The sequence below is a fragment of the Lithobates pipiens genome, unplaced genomic scaffold (genome assembly GCF_037356315.1).
Source record: "Lithobates pipiens isolate NorthernLeopardFrog02 unplaced genomic scaffold, aLitPip1_a1.2 Scaffold_19, whole genome shotgun sequence".
Lineage (NCBI taxonomy): Eukaryota > Metazoa > Chordata > Amphibia > Anura > Ranidae > Lithobates > Lithobates pipiens.
In genome coordinates, this window is record NW_027507764.1 from 500,277,442 (window position 1) to 500,299,472 (window position 22,031).

At 41.3% G+C, this 22,031-nt stretch overlaps 1 protein-coding gene across 1 annotated transcript in view; it reads right to left on the bottom strand.

The window, feature by feature from the left end:
• The window catches only part of GDF6 (growth differentiation factor 6), a 74,650-nt gene extending 61,176 nt beyond the window's left edge, over positions 1-13,474 (bottom strand). The window contains exon 1 of the mRNA XM_077493063.1: positions 13,128-13,474. Within this exon, the coding sequence (XP_077349189.1) occupies positions 13,128-13,428 (301 nt within the window). The 5' untranslated portion in view covers positions 13,429-13,474. The remainder of the gene's footprint in view (positions 1-13,127) is intronic.
• Positions 13,475-22,031: the final 8,557 nt, after the last annotated feature.

Genomic DNA, 22,031 nt, shown 5'->3' on the forward strand with positions numbered 1-22,031 from the left:
AAATCAAAGTCAACTATAAGGCCCATTTTTCCTTGGAGTAGACAAGAGCCAGATGCTACTGTGGTTCTTGTTTTCAGTTCTTGTGATGAGAAAAACACATGTACAATAAAAGGATAGAATACGTTTTTGTTAAAGTGGATGTAAACCCACTCTCATCCTTTCTAAACTACTGCAATATTGGTTATCTAGAAGGATATACATGCCTCCTGCATGTATACTTATTTGTCAGATGTCTCCCCTCTGTCTGCTATGAGACCCGAAAAACTGCAGATTCTGTGGGTGGGTCTGTTTTCCAGGGCTCAGTGGGTGGAGTTGTGATGTCAGTAGACTCACCGCCCACCTCTACACTCCCCTTATCAACATGCATTTTCTCCTGTGTATTTCTTACACTGAACTTCTGCTATGATCACTAACATCCAGTCAAAACCCAGAAAAGTCCCCACGTGACAAATCATGCTGAGGTGTGGAACAACCAATCCTTGCAGAGCTGCTGAAGAAAGGAGTGAGGGTGGGAATTAAAAAATAATGCATGTCTTATGCTAGTGCACAAGTTATGTAAATCACCTGTAAATCACACCAAGTGGGAAGAATGGACAAAGTTTTCACAGTTTGTTCGTTTTATTTCACTGAAAAAAGATATGAGGATTGCTCAGAGATGGATTAACTCTTTGTGGCAAGACTGGGCACAGTTGAGCTGAAATCCCATACTCTATATTGTGCCAGAAAAAAAATCGGGTTTACAACCACTTTAAGGATTTCAGTCACCCATTCTCCAGCATACTATCTCTATTATAAGGAAACTTGAATACGCTCAGTCCCAGTAATGACATATCATGCACACCCTCACTGACCTCCGTATTTTTCACAGTTGCATAAGCATTGCAATGGCCCAAGGGTCTATGCCTTGAAAATACATACCTGCTGCCTCCCTTATCTTGAAGGACCAATATCAACTAAATGTACAGATCCAACCTGGTCAATCTACTTTTTCCCCAAAGAACAATCAGATGCGGGTACCTATTTTAATCTCACGGTGCCTATAAACATTGTCAATTATCATTGTCCAATGTGGTCCTTAAAGTTCCTTTAGGTAAGGCTGTGTTTACCATAAGGCACTTGTTTGTACCCAGCTAAGGCATCACCAAAACACAACATTTACAACGTTGGCATTTTTGTCTTTTCTTTCTCTTGCCTGCCCACCTATAAATACTTCATATTAGAGCTAAAAAGAAGGATTTCATGATCTACTGAGATTAGTCACAAGACTCTCTTTTAATAAAAATCCCAATATCCTCTGCATGCTCTTCCCTTGCTTCTTGGCGAACTACATCTAAAGCTAAGTCATTTTTTTTTTTTTTGGATAGAGTATGGAATGGTTGAAACCCCTGTTGGGGTTTTATTTTGCTATCTGTGTCCCATTCAGAAAATATCCCTTCACTTCCTATCATGCAATACAAGAGGAAGTGAAAGGATTTCCATCTAAAGAGAAGGAAATCCCCTGTTAAATAGTTGTCCCCATTAGAAAGTGTCCCCTCTATTCCTGTTCTGGAGACAACTCAAAAGTTTAGCATATACCTTACTTTCAGTCGTGGTGAAAATGGTCACTAGAGCAACAAAAAGAGTAAATATTCCTAGTGGGGACACAGGTAGCAATAAAACCCTTCCCTAATCTAGTCAAATCTACAAAAAAAATATAGCCTTAGATACATTTTAATGATAGCTTCCCAGCTGCACATTTTGGTATTAGGTTTTGCAGTAACATTAATGTACAATTAAAGCCCCCTGTATGACAGTCTCAACTGTAACTAGACCCTTAACCACTTCCCGACCAGCGCACGACGATGTACGTCGACAGAATGGCATGGGCAGGCATATTGGCGTACAGGTACGTCCAATATTGAATGCCGCCCTGCCATTGGGAGCGCGCCGCCGGCGGCGCGCTCCCGTGCTGGTCGGGACCCCCGTGAGTCCGGTCGCGGGACCCGTGGACTCGATCGCCGCGGGCATCCCCGCGATCGTCTCACGGAGCGGCCGAATGGAGGAAATGCAGTGTAAACAGCATTTTTCCATTCTGCCTAGCAACTAGTGACGCTGATCTCTGCTCCATGTGATTGGAGCAGAGATCAGTGTTCACTAAATGAAAGCCCAACCCCCCCACAGTTAGTAACACACCCCTAGGAACACTTAACCCCTACACTGCCACCCACTGGTTAACCCCTTCACTGCCAGTGTCATTTACACAGGTATCACTGCATTTATATAGCAGTGATTACTGTATAAATGACAATGGTCCCAAAAATGTGTCAAAAATTTAGATGGGTCCCCCACAATGTCGCAGTCACAATAAAAATCGCTGATCGCCGCCATTACTAGTAAAAAAAAAATTATAAAAAATTATTAATAAAAATGCTATAAAACTATCCCTATATTGTAAACGCTATAACTTTTGCGCAAACCAATCAATATTCGCTTATTTTTCTACCAAAAATATGTAGAAGAATACGTATCGGCCTAAACTGAGGGAAAAAAAATGTTTTTTTATATATTTTTGGGTGATATTTATTATAACAAAAAGTAAAAAATAATGCGTTTTTTTCAAAATTGTCGCTCTATTTGTGGGAAAAAAAGGACGTCAATTTTGTTTGGGAGTGTCAGTTAAAGCGACGCAGTGCCGAATCGCAAAAAGTGGTCTGGTCTTTGACCAGCAAAATGGTCCGGTCTGCAAGTGGTTAAAGGCCCTGATGAAGAAACCATGAAGGGCCTCCAGACCATCGGTCCCTGGCCCTTTGCTTTGTTTCAAGGGTCCTTCATTTCAACAAGTGCTGTCTTAATCAATGCTACTCTAGTCTCTGCGACAAAAAAAAAAAAAGTTCCCGCACTCTTTTTCTGCAACTTTGGTGCAATTTAAGTGCCATTTAATGTTAAATCACAAAAGTGGCAGGCAAGTTGTAAACAAGTCCCAAGCAAGTTGCACAACCTTGGGCACACATCTGTGTGAACAGAGCCTCAAAGTCCCACAGCAGGGGCTCCCCACGGTGGCTAAGCACCAGGGCCCAGTCGTAAGTGTGACCTTTACGACCCTGGCAGTTCTGCCACTGGTCTAAACAAATCTGTCCCTTAAATGCCCCCTCTTCCCAGACACTGCAGCTCACAGTGAGAGGGTTTCAGCAACCGAGGCAGTGCAACAGTTTTCATCACAATGTGGTGCAACCAAAGCACAGTCAACATAAGAGTGTCCACTCCACTCTGAATCCAGAGGAAGTGAAGCATTAAGTTGGCACCCCATCACAGAAAGTTGAATTAGGAGGACTTCACTGGCTGGCTTTTGGGACTTAGAGAAAGTGGTTGTATAATTAAGTTTAATATTTATTTCTAATGGGCCCCATAGTTCCACTTTATTGTGGGGTCACACCTGTAATATTAGCATTAATCTTCAAATAAGCTAAAATTGCCATGACCTCTACATACAACCCTGCCTGTAGGCATCTGCTAACTTTGCCTACATGATAATATATTGTGAACATTTACAGGAAAATTGGAAGGACGCTTATCTACCATAGGAAATAATAGCGGTGCCCTTGCATGTGCCACTTATGTGTATCCCCTACCTGACATCACATTCGGTGAGACACATGGGACAGGAGACAATTTGTAAAATGAAGGAACCATCTTGAAGAAAGAACTTGGCAACCATGCAATAATAAACATAATCAACTAAAATCCAATAATAAACATAATCAACTAAAATGCAATATAAAGCCAAAGGCAGGGCTCATGCACATAGAACACACAAATCATGCAGCAGATATAATGTTTATGCTCAGACAATTTTCACATGCAACTGACCCATTTCCATCCACAGCCAAAAGAATGCTCATTGAGGCCATCAAAAAAATGCAAGAGAGCTTTTATCTCATCCTGAAAAAAGAAACCTATCTAATTGAGTCGTTTTTTTGGAGGCTAATCTGTCTACAAACGGATTGACAGCCACCTCTCCCTGTGAAGCTCCCCATCCAGGAAGGAGGCATCCTGGCCTCACCAATTAGCTGGGAGGTGGGCAGTAAGAAGCCAGGACTTCACAGCAGCCGAAGTCCTCTTGAAGTTCTTGGGGACGTGCCATAGGCTGGTCCCCCCTTCATTACGGAAGACTAGACAATATTTGATATGTTATGACATGAACACTCAATTAGATCATGAGTTCAAATAGTCCAATCAGTGGCTTGATGCTAAGCAAAACTCAGAAGGTCCGGGACGAGGTCACAGCCTGTGACACATCAAATCACAATCAAGGAGCTAAAGTGAGGCTTTGGCTTAAGGGTCGTGGTGGCCGTGCAGAGTCTAGAAGAACATTCTCTCAAGCAACACCACATATTCCAATCTCATTCTAAAAAGAAAACTGTTGATTTACTAAAACTGGGGAGTGCAAAATTTGGTGCAACTGTGCATGGTATCCAATCAGCTTCTAACTTCAGCTTGTTCAATCAAGCATTCACAAAAAATTCTGGAAGCTGATTGGTTTCTTTGCAGAACTGCACCTGATGTTGCACTCTCCAGTTTTAGTAAATAAGCTCAATGTTTTGTTGGTTTGCAGAGGAAAAACTTTCAATGCTCTATGGCATTTCATTTCATTCTATGATGTTTCATAATGTTCTACGAAAAAAAATCTAGCACCGTAGTTCCATGACTGTATATACCATTTTATGAAAACGTCTGAAGCAGAATTTGTACTTTAGCGTTTTGTGAGGACACATAAAAGTACGAGATTTTGCATGTGTTTACAAAAACGCACAAAAACACCTTTTGCACTTGTGTTGCCATTCATTGTTAATGCCACCCCAAACTCAGCAATAAAAATGTGCTTTTGCTGCACACTGGTAATAAAGCAAAATTCATGATTTAAAAAACACACAAAGTTTAATGCTCCAACAAGTACATGAGTGATTTTTCTGCGTTTATGCTGTGTTGCCCTATGTGTATGGCATAAAAACGTAAGAATGTGTGTATTCACAGAAAAGCAAAATGTGATTGCAGCCTAATGCCCTGTACACACGGTCGGATTTTCCAATGGAAAATGTGCGATCGATCATGTTGTCGGAAAATCCGACCGTGTGTGGCCTCCATCTGACTTTTTCCGTCTGAATTTCCGACGCACAAAGTTTGAGAACAGGATCTAAAATTTTCCGACAACAAAATTCCATTGCATAAATTCCAATCGTGTGTAGACAATTAGGACGGACAAAGTGCCACGCATGCTCAGAAAAAACTAAGAGACGAAAGGTATTGGCTACTGGCCCGTTTATAGTCCCGACATGTCGGATCTGTAAGATAGGTTGAATTACACAAATGTTAGCCCCCGTACACACGGTCGGAAATTCCGAAGGAAAAGATCAGATCGGATTATAGTGTCAGAAAATCCGATCGTGTGTGGGCTCTACCTGACTTTTTCCGTCTGAATTTCCGACGGAAAAAATTTGAGAGCAGGACCTCAAATTTTCCGACAACAAAATTCGATCTGAATTTTTCCGATCGTTTGTAGAGAATTCCGATCAGACAAAGTGCCACGCATGCTCAGAGCAAATTACGAGACCAAAGCTATTGGCTACTAGCCTGAACGTAGTCCCGTCACAACGAACAAACGTCATCACGTTCCGAACGATCAGATTTTTCGACAACTTTGTCTGACCGTATGTATGCAATACAAGTTTCGGCCAAAATCCGCCCGAAAAAAAATCTGACGGATTTTGTGGTCGGAATGTCCGACCGTGTGTACAGGGCATAATAGTTTTATAACATGCAATAACTTTTATGAAAATATCTAATAGTTATATGGCAGTTCATTGCATTCGATGAAAATATCTAAGGGGTTGATTTATTAAAACTAGAGAGTGCACAATCTGGTGTAGCTCTGCATAGTAGCCAATCAGCTTCTAACTTCAGCTTGTTCAATAAAAAAAAAAAAAAACTGGAAGCTGATTGGTTTCTATGCAGAGCTGCATTCAATTTTACACTCTTCCGTTTTAGTAAATCAACTCCTAATAGTTGTATGATGTTTCATAACCAGCTATGACAATGTTATTGTTCTGAGATGTTTCACAACCTTCTATGAAACCATCTACAGTTCTATGATATTATATAACATTCTATGAAAACATTTCCTATGACGTTTTATGAGGAACTCTAATCTGATTGAGTCATATGACGTTTCAAAACGTTCTATGAAACGATCTAGAATCTATGACAATACATAGCGTTCTATATATATTGTATGACGTTTGAAACGTTCCAGAGAAAAAAATCTTATAGTTCTATGATGTTTCATACTGTTCTATGAATAGATCATTTTATGACGTTTCATAACATTCAGTGAAATGATCCAAGAGTTCCGTGACATTATATAACATTCTATGTAAACCTCTGGTGTATGATGTTTAAAAAATGTTGTAAGAAAACATCTTATAAAGTTCTTTAACATTTTATAACTTTGTAAAAAGAAAAAAAATGAAGTCCCATGGCGTTCTAAAAAAACACTAATCGTTCTATGACGTTTGATGACGTTCTATGAAGCTACCTAAAGACTTCTATGACAGCATATAATATTATTTGTAAACCTCTTGTGTATGACGTTTAAAATAAATCATAAAAATCGTTCTATAGCGTTTTATAACTTTGTACAAAAAAATAAATAAAAGTTCCATGACGTGCTAAAAAAACCCGAATCGTTTTATGACGTTTCATGACGTTATATGAAGCCATCTTAAACAGTTCTATGACATCATATACCAGTGCACGAAAATAGCTTTTTCATACAATTAAGTCATAGAGCAATTAGCTGTATATACATTGAACGTTATGCAATGCAATTTTTTATACAACGCTTTGAAACGATTAGTTGTCTTTCTAGAACTTTGTGAAATGTCTTGGAACTTTTTTTTTTTTGGAAAATTTAGCACGATTAGATATTTTAATATAATGTTATGAAATATCATATAACTATTAGATATTTTAATATAATGTTATGAAATATCATATAACTATTAGATATTTAATAGAACGTTATGAAATGTCATAGAACTATTTGCTATTTTTAATAGAACGTTATGATAGGTCATATAACTATTAGATCTTTTAATATAACGTTATGAAATATCATAGAACTATTAGATAGTTAATAGAACGTTATGAAATGTCAGAACTATTAGATATTTAATAGAACTTAATGATACGTTGTAGAACTATTAGGTAGATAATAGAACGTTTGAAATGTCATAGAACTAATTGCTATTTTTAACTTTATGATACGTTATAGAAGTGTTAATCTTTTAATAGAACGTTCTGAAATATCATAGAACTATTAGATCGTTAATAGAACGTTCTGAAATATCATAGAACTAACTATTCGATATTTAATAGAACGTTATAAAATATCATAGAACTATTAAATATTTTAATAGAACGTTGTGAAATGTCATAGTGTTACTAGATGTTTCTAGGACGTTTCATAACGATTTTAATGTTCTGCAACTTTTCATAAAATTACCAATGTCCTATAACGATTCAGAACATGTCTGTGAAAATAAAGTACTTTGAAGTTTCTATTATATCTCACGTAGTTTCACAAAAATAAAAAAATAAAAAAAAAAACAACAGCAACAAAGTTCTATTACATCTCATATGATTCCATTAAAAAAAAAAGAAAACGTTCTGTTACATTTCATACCCTTAAAAAATATCAACATCTGCAACCTCCTATGAGGTTTCCCAACATTCAATAAAAAAAAAAAAAAAAAAAAAGAGAGAGAGAAAAAAAAACGGAAACAAAACCAAAACAACGTTCTATGACACTTGATAACGTTCTAAACTCAACATTCTAGGACGTTTCAGCGTTCTATGAAAAAAAAATAAAAATCTCAACATTCAATACCGTTTTATAACGATCTAAGAAATAATGAATCAAAGTTTATGACATTTTACAGCCCTGTAAAAAAAAAGAAAAAAAAAAAAAGTTCTGTGAGGTTGCACAATAGTCTAAAACCCACAAAGCTCAATAGAAAAACCCAACTTAATAAAACCTACTATAACACATCGCATCCTTCCATAACGGATTTATATTATACTAGGTCTGAATAGAAACGATGATAGGTCAATTAAAAGACATCTGTCAAAAAAATACATCTGCCTCCAAAAAACAAAAAAATCAAAAAACAAAAGAAAAGTAAACACAAACTTGAAAAAAAAAAAGAGAATGCTCAGACGTCCTTTGATTGAAGCACGAATCCCATACATTATTGTAGTCTCAGCCTTTTTACCCCTGTAAGATAATGGCTGTCTCCCAGCACATCACAAAGCAAGCCCTTTGGGCAAACAAGTCTTAACTGAGTTTTTTTTTTTTTAATGGAAACTGAGACTAAATAACCGGCTCATATAACTACAAAGAAACCATGTGGCTTTTCAAAGCAGAGTTTTGTCCTAAAATCAACATAAAATATAGTAAGTTAATTTGCTCTCCAGAGCTTTCAGCAGCTAATGAACCCCACTGACACAGCCCAGCTTGCTGCACCTAGACCATCAGGTTGTCCTGGGCAGCCCCTATGGAGAGGTGGGCTGGAGAGAGGGGCATTGAAAGAATTTACAACTTTTATTACAGCTCTGTTAATTAGTCTGCCTATAATGACTTGCAGGGGAAAAAAAAAACAACGAAATAAATACAAATCAATGGAGAGTATCACATTTTACGACTGGGATTAGAGTATAATAAAATATAATCACTCCTAGAATTAATTTCGGATACCATGCAATCTCTGAACACTTTAGGAACAGAATCTATAAATCAAAAGTCTGTGGCTGTGTAAGAGTTGTCGCATCTCGGATGATCCGGTGTGTACTTTATGGAGCTGTGTACATTGGGAACGTTTGACCTGTACATAAATCACATTTGTAATACAGCTGCAGGCACAGCTTACACAAGCAAGGCTTGCTTCCCTACAAGGAGAGCTCACTGTCAAACCAGCCACAATATTTCTTTTCTATATTAAGTGTTGCACTTGTAAAATATTGTTACAAAGTTACAATATCTGTTACATTGTTTTTACATTTGTTATTAAACGAAATGCACCTCCTTGTTTTATCTAATCAGCTATTTCAGGCTAAACTCTATAATCCCATGCTGGCTGCTGTATTCAATTTAAAAATATGAAGTTGGTTTTACTAAAGGTTGCAAGGAAATTTTCTCTTAGCTTAGTCAAATTTGGTGAAAATCCACTTTGCAAAGAATGTCCAATCATGTGCAAAATAAAAAATCTGCATTTTTGCTTGCACATGATTGGACGATGGAAGTCAACAAAGCTTTAACTCATTTAAGCTAAGTGAAAATTCTCTTGCAAAGTGAACAGCCTTTAGTAAATCAACCACAATGCCTGCTGAATCACTTACAGTTCATAGGGGAGATTTACAACTGGTGCAGCTGTACGTAGTAACCAATGATCTCCTAACTTCAGCTTGACAATAAAAACGTGGAAGTTGATTGGTTACTTTTCATAACTGTACAAAGTTTTAGTAAATCTCCCCCTATGTCTTTATGATACTGCAAAATATTATGTACAGGCATACCCCACTTTTAAGTACACAATGGGGTTTATTTACTAAAGCTGGAAAGTTCAAAATCAGGCTCACTTCTGCATATAAACCAATGAGCTTCCAGGTTTTATTACCAAAGCTTAATTGAACAAGCTGGGGTTAGAAGCTCATTGGTTTCTATGCAGAAGTGAGCCTGATTTTGCACTTTCCAGCTTTAGTAAATAAACCCCATTGTGTACTTAAAAGTGGGGTATGCTTGTACTGTTCACTATTGGGCCCACTGGCAAAAGAAGTTGGGAATATTCATTCACACAATATATTCACTTCAAAAAGCCAATTATGTGAAAAGCTCATTCCTGTCTCTGTATTTCCTCTACTCGTGATTGATTAATTAAAGTGAAAATTCAGTACTATATGAGCATTCACAATCCTTTAGTAAATCATCTCCTATCTCTAGTAAAGCAAAATGTAGAACCACTTCCCTTTAAACTTCTCCTTCTATTGTCACCTGTGTAATAATGACATTTTATCATCACTTCTCATATATAAGGAGATTTATTTCTAATCCTTTTTTCTCCTCTATATTTCCTATGGCTGATTCTCCCATAATCTTCATGAATTCACTGATAAGATACGTCTAGTTGGCAAATATTTGTTCTTATTCGGTTTGAACCTCTTTTATTTGTTTTAAAGCCAGACTAGATAAAAAAATAAGACTTCTCTGGGCTCCGGCAGGATAAGAGTGAAGCACAAAACAATCAGCTTCTCCCTCCCCTCCAGAGTCATTGTTTGTGGTTATCAGGAGCCGGCACAGTGGTTGTGCCATGCCGGGGACAATTCCATCACCCTGCTAGGAGCTGGGGAACCATAGGGTGCTGATTGCATTATCGGACCTGGGAGGACAGCTTGGAGAATGCAGGCAGGCTTGGCTTCTACTGATACTGAGCAGGCGTGGAATTGCTGGGATTTGTAGTGCCACAATTACAGAGCTGTCAGACTCTGAACAAAGGCACAGGGTTGGAGTGAGGACAGTCCATTGTAGCATATTGCTATTCAGTTGTATCAGTGCTACTGCCTTATATTAGTAGTTATTCAGTATTGCATTGTATCAGTGCTACTGCCTTCTTATCTTAGTAGTATCCAGTATTGTATCAAATACTACTTTATATTGGCAGTATACTGGAATTACATTGTATCAGTTATTGCCTTAGTATTCGGTATTGTATTGTATCAGTGCTACACTGTGTATTAGAATCATACTGGTATTGTATTGTATCAGTGCTACACTGTGTATTAGAATCATACTGGTATTGTATTGTATCAGTGCTACACTGTGTATTAGAATCATACTGGTATTGTATTGTATCAGTGCTACACTGTGTATTAGATCATACTGGTATTGTATTGTATCAGTGCTACACCGTGTATTAGAATCATACTGGTATTGTATTGTATCAGTGCTACACTTTGTATTAGAATCATACTGGTATTGTATCCGTGCTGCTGCTACAGTAATATTCAGTGTTGTATCAGCTACCTGGCAGTATACTAGAATTACAAGAATTACTAGAATAGTTATGCCTTATTCCTTTTTTATTAATAGTTCACTAATATTGCATTGAATCTTATATTCCCTTATAATCATACAAGTACATTCTCATGGAAAGGATCTCATGTGATCTCTACACAGTAAGTCAGTGGGGGGAGCAGTTAGCAAAGGAGCCTTGTACAAGTACCATAACCCCTCCAAATCTATTACACTAATGCCAGGGTGCAAACACTTATTCGTTGTACATGATAGAATGGATAAGAGATAGATAGATAGATAGATAGATAGATAGATAGATAGATAGATAGATAGATAGATAGATAGATAGATAGATAGATAGATAGATAGATAATGAGAGAGTGTGTGTGAGAGAGAGAGAGAGAGAGAGAGAGAGAGAGAGAGAGAGAGAGAGAGAGAGAGAGAGAGCGATAGGCTGGTCATACACTATACAATTTTCTTACTTAATTTCCTTTAGATTTACCTTCAACTATGTAGCACAAGGGCCTGCCTGATTGCATACAAATTAAAAGTGTTTAGTTTGACCTCATATTATATGGTTTTGATAAATCTAAAGGAAAGTTGAACAAGAAAATTGTATAGTGTGTGGCCAGCCTTAGATATATAGAATATGGATAGATAGATATATAGATAGATAGATAGATAGATAGATAGATAGATAGATAGATAGATAGATAGATAGATAGATAGATAGATAGAATATTTGCTATTCAACTAATGCCAAGGTTCAGATAGATAGATCCTTTGCTACACCTTTCTCTCCAGCTTGGATTAGACAGCATACACCTCCTTCACCCGTTGATATAAAAAGGCCCCTGCCCTATGGAGTCCCTGTCCTATGGGTCCTTGTCCTTTGAGGTCTGGGTTCTATGGTGTCCTTGTCCTATGGGTCCATGCCCTATGGGTCCCTGTCCTATAGGGCCCCTGTCCTATAGGGTCCTTGTCCTATGGGTCCCTGTCCTTTGGGGTCCCTGTTCTATGGTGTCATTGTCCTATGTGTCCATGTCCTATGGGGTCCATGTCCTATGGGGTACATGTCCTATGGGGTCCCTGTCCTATGGATCCCTGTCCTATAGGGTCCTTGTCCTATGGGTTACTGTCCTATGGGTACATGTCCTATGGGGTCCCTGTCCTATGGGTCCCTGTCCTATAGGGTCCTTGCCCTATAGGGTCACTGTACTATAGGGTCCTTGTCCTATGGATCCCTCTCCTACGGGTCCCTGTCCTATAGGGTCCTTCTCCTATTGGTCACTGTCCTATAGGGTACTTGTCCTATGGATCCCTATCCTACAGGTCCCTGTCCTATAGGGTCATTGTCCTATAGGGCCCCTGTCCTATGGGTCCCTGTCCCATAGGGCCCCTGTGCAGCTGCACAATCTACCCCTGGTAACTTTAATAGAAATCCCTATAGAACAAAGTGCAGCTCTATGATCCACACTTATTGTTCTGCTGTTTAGGGATCAGCATGGAAATGCTTGGACTTACAGTTCTACAGATGCAGGTGATGTGAGTGTCTCAGGTATAGAATCCGTCATCCATTTCTGTGCCATGTATACATTGCTCTTATATAAGATCAGTGCTACACCTATTAGCCCCTATTGAGCGGATTGTCACTGCCCACAGTAGCAATAATTACAGTATATCGCTTGCAGTCAGAGCCTGTCCTCCCAGCTGTCATGTTAGCATAGACTCAGCAGGACATGCTGGGATATGTAGTCCTCAGGGCTTGTGAAGCAGACAATCAGTAAGTGACTGATCACAATGATAAGTGCAGCGCACCTCTATAGAAGCAGAACTCACAATACATGAACTCTAGGCACTCATGCTGTGGTGGCAGCCTTGCTGAGACCTGTAGTTCACTCCTATCAGGCACAGAGCTGGTGATAATGTGATGCCAATGTGTGCCCTAGGAGAGGTGCCCCATCCTCCTGGAAGTAGACATCCTCATACAATGACAGCAGTAAAGCTCAGCTAGCTATTGGCTTACCCCGGGACTTGTCCACAAAGCTGGTGATTGTGTTGGCAGACTTGGAGGACTGGAAGAAGCTGGCATTGATCCCAAGTTTTTCAGCTGTGGAGAAAGTCCTGTAAATGGACATCATGTATTCATGGGGCACCACTGGCACTGCTCGGGCCATCTCCCGGCTCTCTGCTGCCAGCACCTTGCTGCCCTCTCTGCGCTGCCCTGTCAGTCCGCTGGGGATGGATGCCTGCTGGGCACAAGGTATGTCCCATAGGAAGAAGCAGAGAAGGAGAGCTGCATGGAGGGTGCTCCGGGATTTATCCATTGCATTAGACTCCAGCGGAGGAATGACTGGGAGCGCGCCCTACTCCTCCGACCATCACCACTGCGGGCTCTGCTGGTAGGGAGGGCGACGAGCGGCACGCCCCCTAGTGCACGCCCCACACTGCGCACACCGGCCGGCCCGGGCCAGCTGCTGCATGGGGAGGTGAGCGGAGCGCAGGATCGTCACTGTACGGGGCTCATACCTTCCTATACCATCCAATATATGCTGATCATATATACCATCCCATATACTGATCACTGTACGGGGCTCATACCTTCCTATACCATCCAATATATACTGATCATATATACCATCCCATATATACTGATCATATATACCATCCCATATACGGATCACTGTACGGGGCTCATACCTTCCCATACCATCCCATATATACTGATCATATACCATCCCATATACTGATCACTGTACGGGGCTCATACCTTCCCATACCATCCCATATATACTGATCATATATACCATCCCATATACTGATCACTGTACGGGGCTCATACCTTCCCATACCATCCCATATATACTGATCATATATACCATCCCATATACTGATCACTGTACGGGCTCATACCTTCCTATACCATCCAATATATACTGATCATATATACCATCCCATATACTGATCACTGTACGGGGCTCATACCTTCCTATACCATCCAATATATACTGATCATATATACCATCCCATATACTGATCACTGTACGGGGCTCATACCTTCCCATACCATCCCATATATACTGATCATATATACCATCCCATATACGGATCACTGTACGGGGCTCATACCTTCCCATACCATCCCATATATACTGATCATATACCATCCCATATACTGATCACTGTACGGGGCTCATACCTTCCCATACCATCCCATATATACTGATCATATATACCATCCCATATACTGATCACTGTACGGGGCTCATACCTTCCCATACCATCCCATATATACTGATCATATATACCATCCCATATACTGATCACTGTACGGGCTCATACCTTCCTATACCATCCAATATATACTGATCATATATACCATCCCATATACTGATCACTGTACGGGGCTCATACCTTCCTATACCATCCAATATATACTGATCATATATACCATCCCATATACTGATCACTGTACGGGGCTCATACCTTCCCATACCATCCCATATATACTGATCATATATACCATCCCATATACTGATCACTGTACGGGGCTCATACCTTCCCATACCATCCCATATATACTGATCATATATACCATCCCATATACTGATCACTGTACGGGGCTCATACCTTCCTATACCATCCCATATATACTGATCATATATACCATACCATATACTGATCACTGTACGGGGCTCATACCTTCCCATACCATCCCATATATACTGATCACTGTACGGGGCTCATACCTTCCCATACCATCCCATATATACTGATCATATACCATCCCATATACTGATCACTGTACGGGGCTCATACCTTCCCATACCATCCCATATATACTGATTACTGTACGGGGCTCATACCTTCCCATACCATCCCATATATACTGATCATATACCATCCCATATACTGATCACTGTACGGGGCTCATACCTTCCCATACCATCCCATATATACTGATTACTGTACGGGGCTCATACCTTCCCATACCATCCCATATATACTGATCATATACCATCCCATATACTGATCACTGTACGGGGCTCATACCTTCCCATACCATCCCATATATACTGATTACTGTACGGGGCTCATACCTTCCCATACCATCCCATATATACTGATCATATACCATCCCATATACTGATCACTGTACGGGGCTCATACCTTCCCATACCATCCCATATATACTGATTACTGTACGGGGCTCATACCTTCCCATACCATCCCATATATACTGATCATATACCATCCCATATACTGATCACTGTACGGGGCTCATACCTTCCCATACCATCCCATATATACTGATTACTGTACGGGGTTCATACCTTCCCATACCATCCCATATACTGATCACTGTACGGGGCTCATACCTTCCCATACCATCCCATATATACTGATCACTGTACGGGGCTCATACCTTCCCATACCATCCCATATATACTGATCATATATACCATCCCATATACTGATCACTGTACGGGGCTCATACCATCCCGTATACTGATCACTGTACGGGGCTCATACCTTCCCATACCATCCCATATATACTGATCATATATACCATCCCATATATTGATCACTGTACGGGGCTCATACCATCCCATATACTGATCACTGTACAGGGCTAGTACCATCCCATACCATCCCGTATACTGATCACTGTACAGGGCTCATACCTTCCCATACCATCCCGTATATACTGATCATATATACCATCCCATATACTGATCACTGTACGGGGCTCATACCATCCCATACCATCCCGTATACTGATCACTGTACGGGGCTCATACCTTCCCATATCATCCCATATACTGATCACTGTACGGGGCTCATACCTTCCCATACCATCCTATATATTGATCATATTTATCATCAGGGGTCAAGTCCTGGGGAAAAAAGTGTGGGAACTCCCACCCAAGATTCACTCCCCCACCAAAAATAAATAAAAAATGATACGCTCATATGCACAAATGCTTCAGAAGTGGTATTTTTCATCCAATTTTCGTATTGTGTGTATGAAGCTTAACTGTTAGTACATAAAAAAAAGTCCTCAATAGACATAAATACGGTAATTCTCTGAATAATCAGCATTCATTCAATTGTGCTTCCATGCAAATGTGATCATGTTCCGATCTTTATTGGGGAATGTTATTTTGTATATAGAGTGTTTATGTGGTGAGTTTACACTTTTCATTGAACAGAGTTTGGATAACACAGGGTTAAACGGAAAGGTCATAAAGTAACTGCACATTATCTGGACAGAATGCTTGGGGAGATAGTGATGTGTTCTTGCTTAGGAGATGTATGTTAGCTTGGGGGGCTGCAAACTCTGCAGGGCTCCAACACACACTCGCTGCTATGCCAACCCTTCACATATTTCCACATAAACTTCCCTCCTGGCATTAAACTTTGCCAGGTATTGGGCTCAGCTTACCACCCCAAACTGATGTTCCTCCCTCAGCTCACCTCTCTCCCTGCATGTCCTGTGAGCAGAATAGCTGATCTTCCCGTCAGCTAGACCTAGACCTGATCTATCCGTCAACTAGCTGTGATTGACAGGTAGATCGAAGCGGAAGCTGTCATGGGGCCCCCTACTGGCAATGCCTGAATGGTCAGGTGTGCGGCACTTACTATTGGGAGCTGTGTTGGCAGCTGCTGGTGTAGCACCTGCGACACAGCTCGCATACTTCAAAGTCTTGCAGGACACGACTGGGAACTGAGTTCTTGTTGTGGAAAAAGTACAGGAACTCCGTTCCCATGCGTTCCCGCAGGACTTGAGCCCTGTATATCATCCCATATACTGATCACTGTACGGGGCTCATACCATCCCATCTCATATACTCATCACTGTACGGGGGCTCACACCATACCAACCCATATGCTGATCACTGTACGGGGCTCATACCATACATACCATCCCATATACTGATCATTGTATGGGGCTCATACCATCATCCCATATACTGATCACTGTACAGGGGCTCATACTATACATACCATACATACCATCCCATACCCTACCAGGGGCGTTGCTAGATCTGCAAAAGATCTGGGGCTAGAGCCCATAGTCACCAACCTTTTTGGAGGCCCACGCCGGTGGTAAGCCATATTTCACGGGCAATGGCTGGTGTTGGCACTTCAATCATCATGGCACCATGGTTAACATGGTGTCAGGGTGATTGAAGCGCATTGTTTCTATTGTTGCATTCTAATATATAATGAAGTGGTTCAACTCACCATAATGCAGAATCTGTGGGAGCCTGGGCGTGTCACTTGCCCTATTTCCTGTCACCAGATGCAACATATTACATACCACCATCACCTGCCCCCAAATGTGGATTGTCACTTGCCACTTTCACCTGGCAGCAGATGTGGATTGTCACTTGCCATGACACCTGCCACCATTTGCAGATTGTTACTTGCCGTCACCTGCCACTTTTTGCAGATTGTTACTTGCCGTCACCTTTCCATCACCTGACACCATTTGCAGGATTGTTACTTGCCGTCACCTTTCCGTCACCTGCCACCATTTGCAGGATTGTTACTTGCCGTCACCTTGCTGTCAGCTGCCACCATTTGCAGATTGTTACTTGCCGTCACCTTGCTGTCATCTGCCACCATTTGCAGATTGTTACTTGTCGTCACCTTGCTGTCACCTGGCACCATTTGCAGGATTGTTACTTGCCGTCACCTTGCTCTCACCTTCCACCATTTGCAGATTGCCACGTCACCTGCCACCATTTGCAGATTGTCATTTGCCATGTCACCGGCCACTAGATGTGGGTTGTCACTTGCCAACTGATGTGGATTGTCACTTGCCATGCCAGCCAGTGGCACCAAATGTGCATTGACGCTGCATTGGTGGCAGGCTGGCAGCACTGCTCCATTTAGTGAGGGCAGGAGAGTGGTGATGTGGGGTGGGCAGTGAGAGATAATGTCATCTTACTGCTCATCGCCGCACCTCCGACATTGAAGCCAGGGGTTCTGGCTGCAAAGTGGAGCTCCACAATGACAGGAAGCATGTGACCTACACTCCACCATGTTGTGAGGGCGGAAGAGCGCTGATGTGTGGCGGGCAGTGAGAGGTGATGTCATCTCTCTGCTCCCTGCAGCGCCTTGCTCCCACATTGAAGGGGCCCGGCTGTGAAGAGCGCTGATGTGGAGCGGGCGGAGAGAGATGTCATCTCTGCTTGTCCGTCCACTCACTTCTCTCCTCTCCTCCGCCTGTCTCATGCAGCTAGCTCACCTGCAGCAGCAGTCACAACTGCAACCTTCTGGTTAGGCAGGGACTCAGGGCTATGGGCCCCAGATTCGGGGCTATAGCCCTAAAAGCCACCCTCTAGCAACACCCCTGCCATATACTGATCACTGTATGGGGCTCACACCATACATACCATCCCATCCCATATACTGATCACTGTACGGGGCTCATACCATGCATACCATCCCATATACTGATCACTGTATGGGGCTCATACCATCCCATACTGTATACTGATCACTGTACGGGGCTCATACCATATATACCATCCCATACCGTATACTGATCACTGTACGGGGCTCATACCATACATACCATCACATATATACTGATCACTGTACGGGGCTCATACCATCCCATACCGTATACTGATCACTGTACGGGGCTCATACCATATATACCATCCCATACCGTATACTGATCACTGTACGGGGCTCATACCATACATACCATCACATATATACTGATCACTGTACGGGGCTCATACCATACATACCATCCCATATACTGATCACTGTATGGGGATCATACCATACATACCATCCCATACCGTATACTGATCACTGTACGAAGCTCATCCCATATATTGATCACTGTACAGGGCTCATACCATACATACTATCACATATACTGATCACTGTACGGGGCTCATACCATAAATACCATACCATACTATATACTGATCACTGTAAGGGGTTCATACCATACATACCGTATACTGATCTCACTGTACGGGGCTTATACCATCCCATATCGTATACTGATCACTGTACAGGGCTCATACCATACATACCATACCATATCATATAGTGATCACTGTACGAGGCTCATGCCATACATACCATACCATATACTAACCCTGATCCCTGTACAGGGCTCATACCATACATACCATCCCATACCGTATACTGATCACTGTATGGGGCTCATACCATACATACCGTATACTGATCACTGTACGGGGCTCATACCATCCCATACCGTATACTAATCACTGTACGGGGCTCATACCATACATCCCACCCCATATACTAACCCTGATCACTGTACGCGTCTCATACCATACATACCACCCCATGGGGCTCATACCATATACTGATCACTGTACGATGCTCATACCATATACTGATCACTGTACGGGGCTCATACCGTATACTGATCACTGTACGGGGCTCATACCGTATACTGATCACTGTATGGGGGTCCTACCATATACTGATCACTGTACGGGGCTTATACCATATACTGATCACTGTATGGGGCTCATACCATATACTGGTCACTGTACGGGGCTCATACCGTATACTGATTATTTTACAGGGCTCATACCATATACTGATCACTGTATGGGACTCATACCGTACTGATCACTGTACGGGCTCATATCGTATACTGATCACTGTATGGGGCTCATACCGTACTGATCACTGTACGGGGCTCATACCGTATACTAATCACTATATGGGGCTCATACCGTATACTGATCACAGTATGGAGCTCATACCATATACTGAGCACTGTATGGGGCTCATACCATATACTGATCACTCTACAGGGCTCACGCCTTATACTGTCCATATACTAACCCCATAGATCCTGATCACTGTACGGGGCTCATACCATGCATACCCCATAGATCTTGATCACTGTACGGGGCTCATACCATGCATACCCCATAGAGCCTGATCACTGTACCGGGCTCATACCATGCATACCCCATAGATCCTGATCACTGTGCAGGGCTCATACCATGCATACCCCATAGATCCCGATCACTGTACCGGGCTCATACCATGCATACCCCATAGATCCTGATCACTGTGCAGGGCTCATAGCATGCATACCCCATAGATCCCGATCACTGTGCCAGGCTCATATCATACATACTCCATAGACTCTGATCACTGTACAGGGCTCATACCATAAATACCCCATAGATCCTGATCACTGTATGGGGCTTATACCATACATCAGTGGTGTATTTCAGTTATGTGCTGCCCTCGGCAAGACTACAATTGGGCGCTTTAAAATTGTGCATGCCCATGCAACATCGACAAATAACATCAATATTATTATCCATAGGTGATGCTTTAAAAACCGTTACAGGTTACCACTTTAGATTTAGAGAGGAGATCTGGTGCTAGAATTACTGTCCATGATCCGATGTTCATGGTGATACCTCACATGTGTGAGACGATCACTGTTTAAGTATGTGCGGGACCAACATGTGCGTTCGCCTTTTTGTGCAAGCATGGGTGGACATGGCACTTTCAATTTTTTTAATTATTATTATTATAATTGATATTATTATTTTTATTATTATCTACCATTCATGCTGTACAGCCAGGGATGGATGAATCTCCCACTGCAGCCATTGTATTCTCACAGCCAGCCCCACCAGCTGTCAAAATACCTGAAAATTCCCCTCAAATTATTGAATGCAAGCAATGTCTGGCTAAAGATTTTCCACCTGACTCCTTTGATTTTTTCAATTGAGAGATATCAGTTGGGAGCCACCCACTCAGAAAATGTGCCCTGTGTGTTGCCAGCTTAAAGTGGTAATAAACCTAAAACCAAAGATGTAATATATTGCAGTCTACTAATTCTTGCAGTGGTTGCATTCCTTCTTTTTTTTAGGCTTTTTTTCCTCTTGGTTTTCACCTGGTGATCTGGCCAGTGACACACCTCTTGTATTAGAGTGCCTCCACTCTGGATGAAGGAGCAACAGAGACACCTTTCGACAGCAGCATTGTCTTGGTGTAGGGGAGTGTTAGATGCACTAGCAAAAAAAGAAAAAAGAAAGACTTACGGACAGAATCACCAAGTGTAAAGAAAGGAAAGAAAGCCTAAAAAAGAAAAGTAATACAGTCATCACATTTAACAACTGGTAGACTGTAATAAGATAAATGTTTGCTTTTGGGATTAAGTATGGGGTTAGTTTGTCTTTCTGAATAATATTTACCTAGGTGAATGCAGCATCACTTCTCTTCCCCTCGGTCCTCTGTCTTAATAGGCTCATGCAGGAAGTGAATAGACAAAGAAGAAGTTTTAATAAAGAAGAGTTAAATATAAACTTACATATGCTGGGAAATGACAAGCATGTAAAAGGTAGCATCCAGGACGCTGTGCGTTCAATGGACTGAAACCAGAAGTGACATGATGATGCAAGAGGCTCCATCCTATGCGTTTCGTCAGAATTACATCATTATATGATGTTATGATAATACATATCACATCACAGCCATTAATGATTTGTCCTGTATACCTTCTCCACTGTCTGTATAACTAGGAAGGGATTTGAGAGGACCTCTGTTGTTGGGGGTCCTTTTAGTTATAGACATAATACACACAAGTAAATATCACACCTGGTGGTTGATTGAGCAGCGCCACATCCACACTAAATGTGCACATGACTATTTTGTGCCTGCCAGCCTGTCAAACATAAAAAAACCTCTTCACAAATATGCTGGATCGAAGAGCTTCCCACTGATCTCTTAAGAATTCTCACCCAATTTGTCACATATGAAATGTTGCTCTTTGATTTCAGTCCAGTCCATATAAGCTGTATATAACAGTAAATTGTAGTCTTTTTACATTTATTATGTAGCACTGACCGAAGGAGCTGCTGAATTTTTATTAGGCTTACCGTTACCTCAC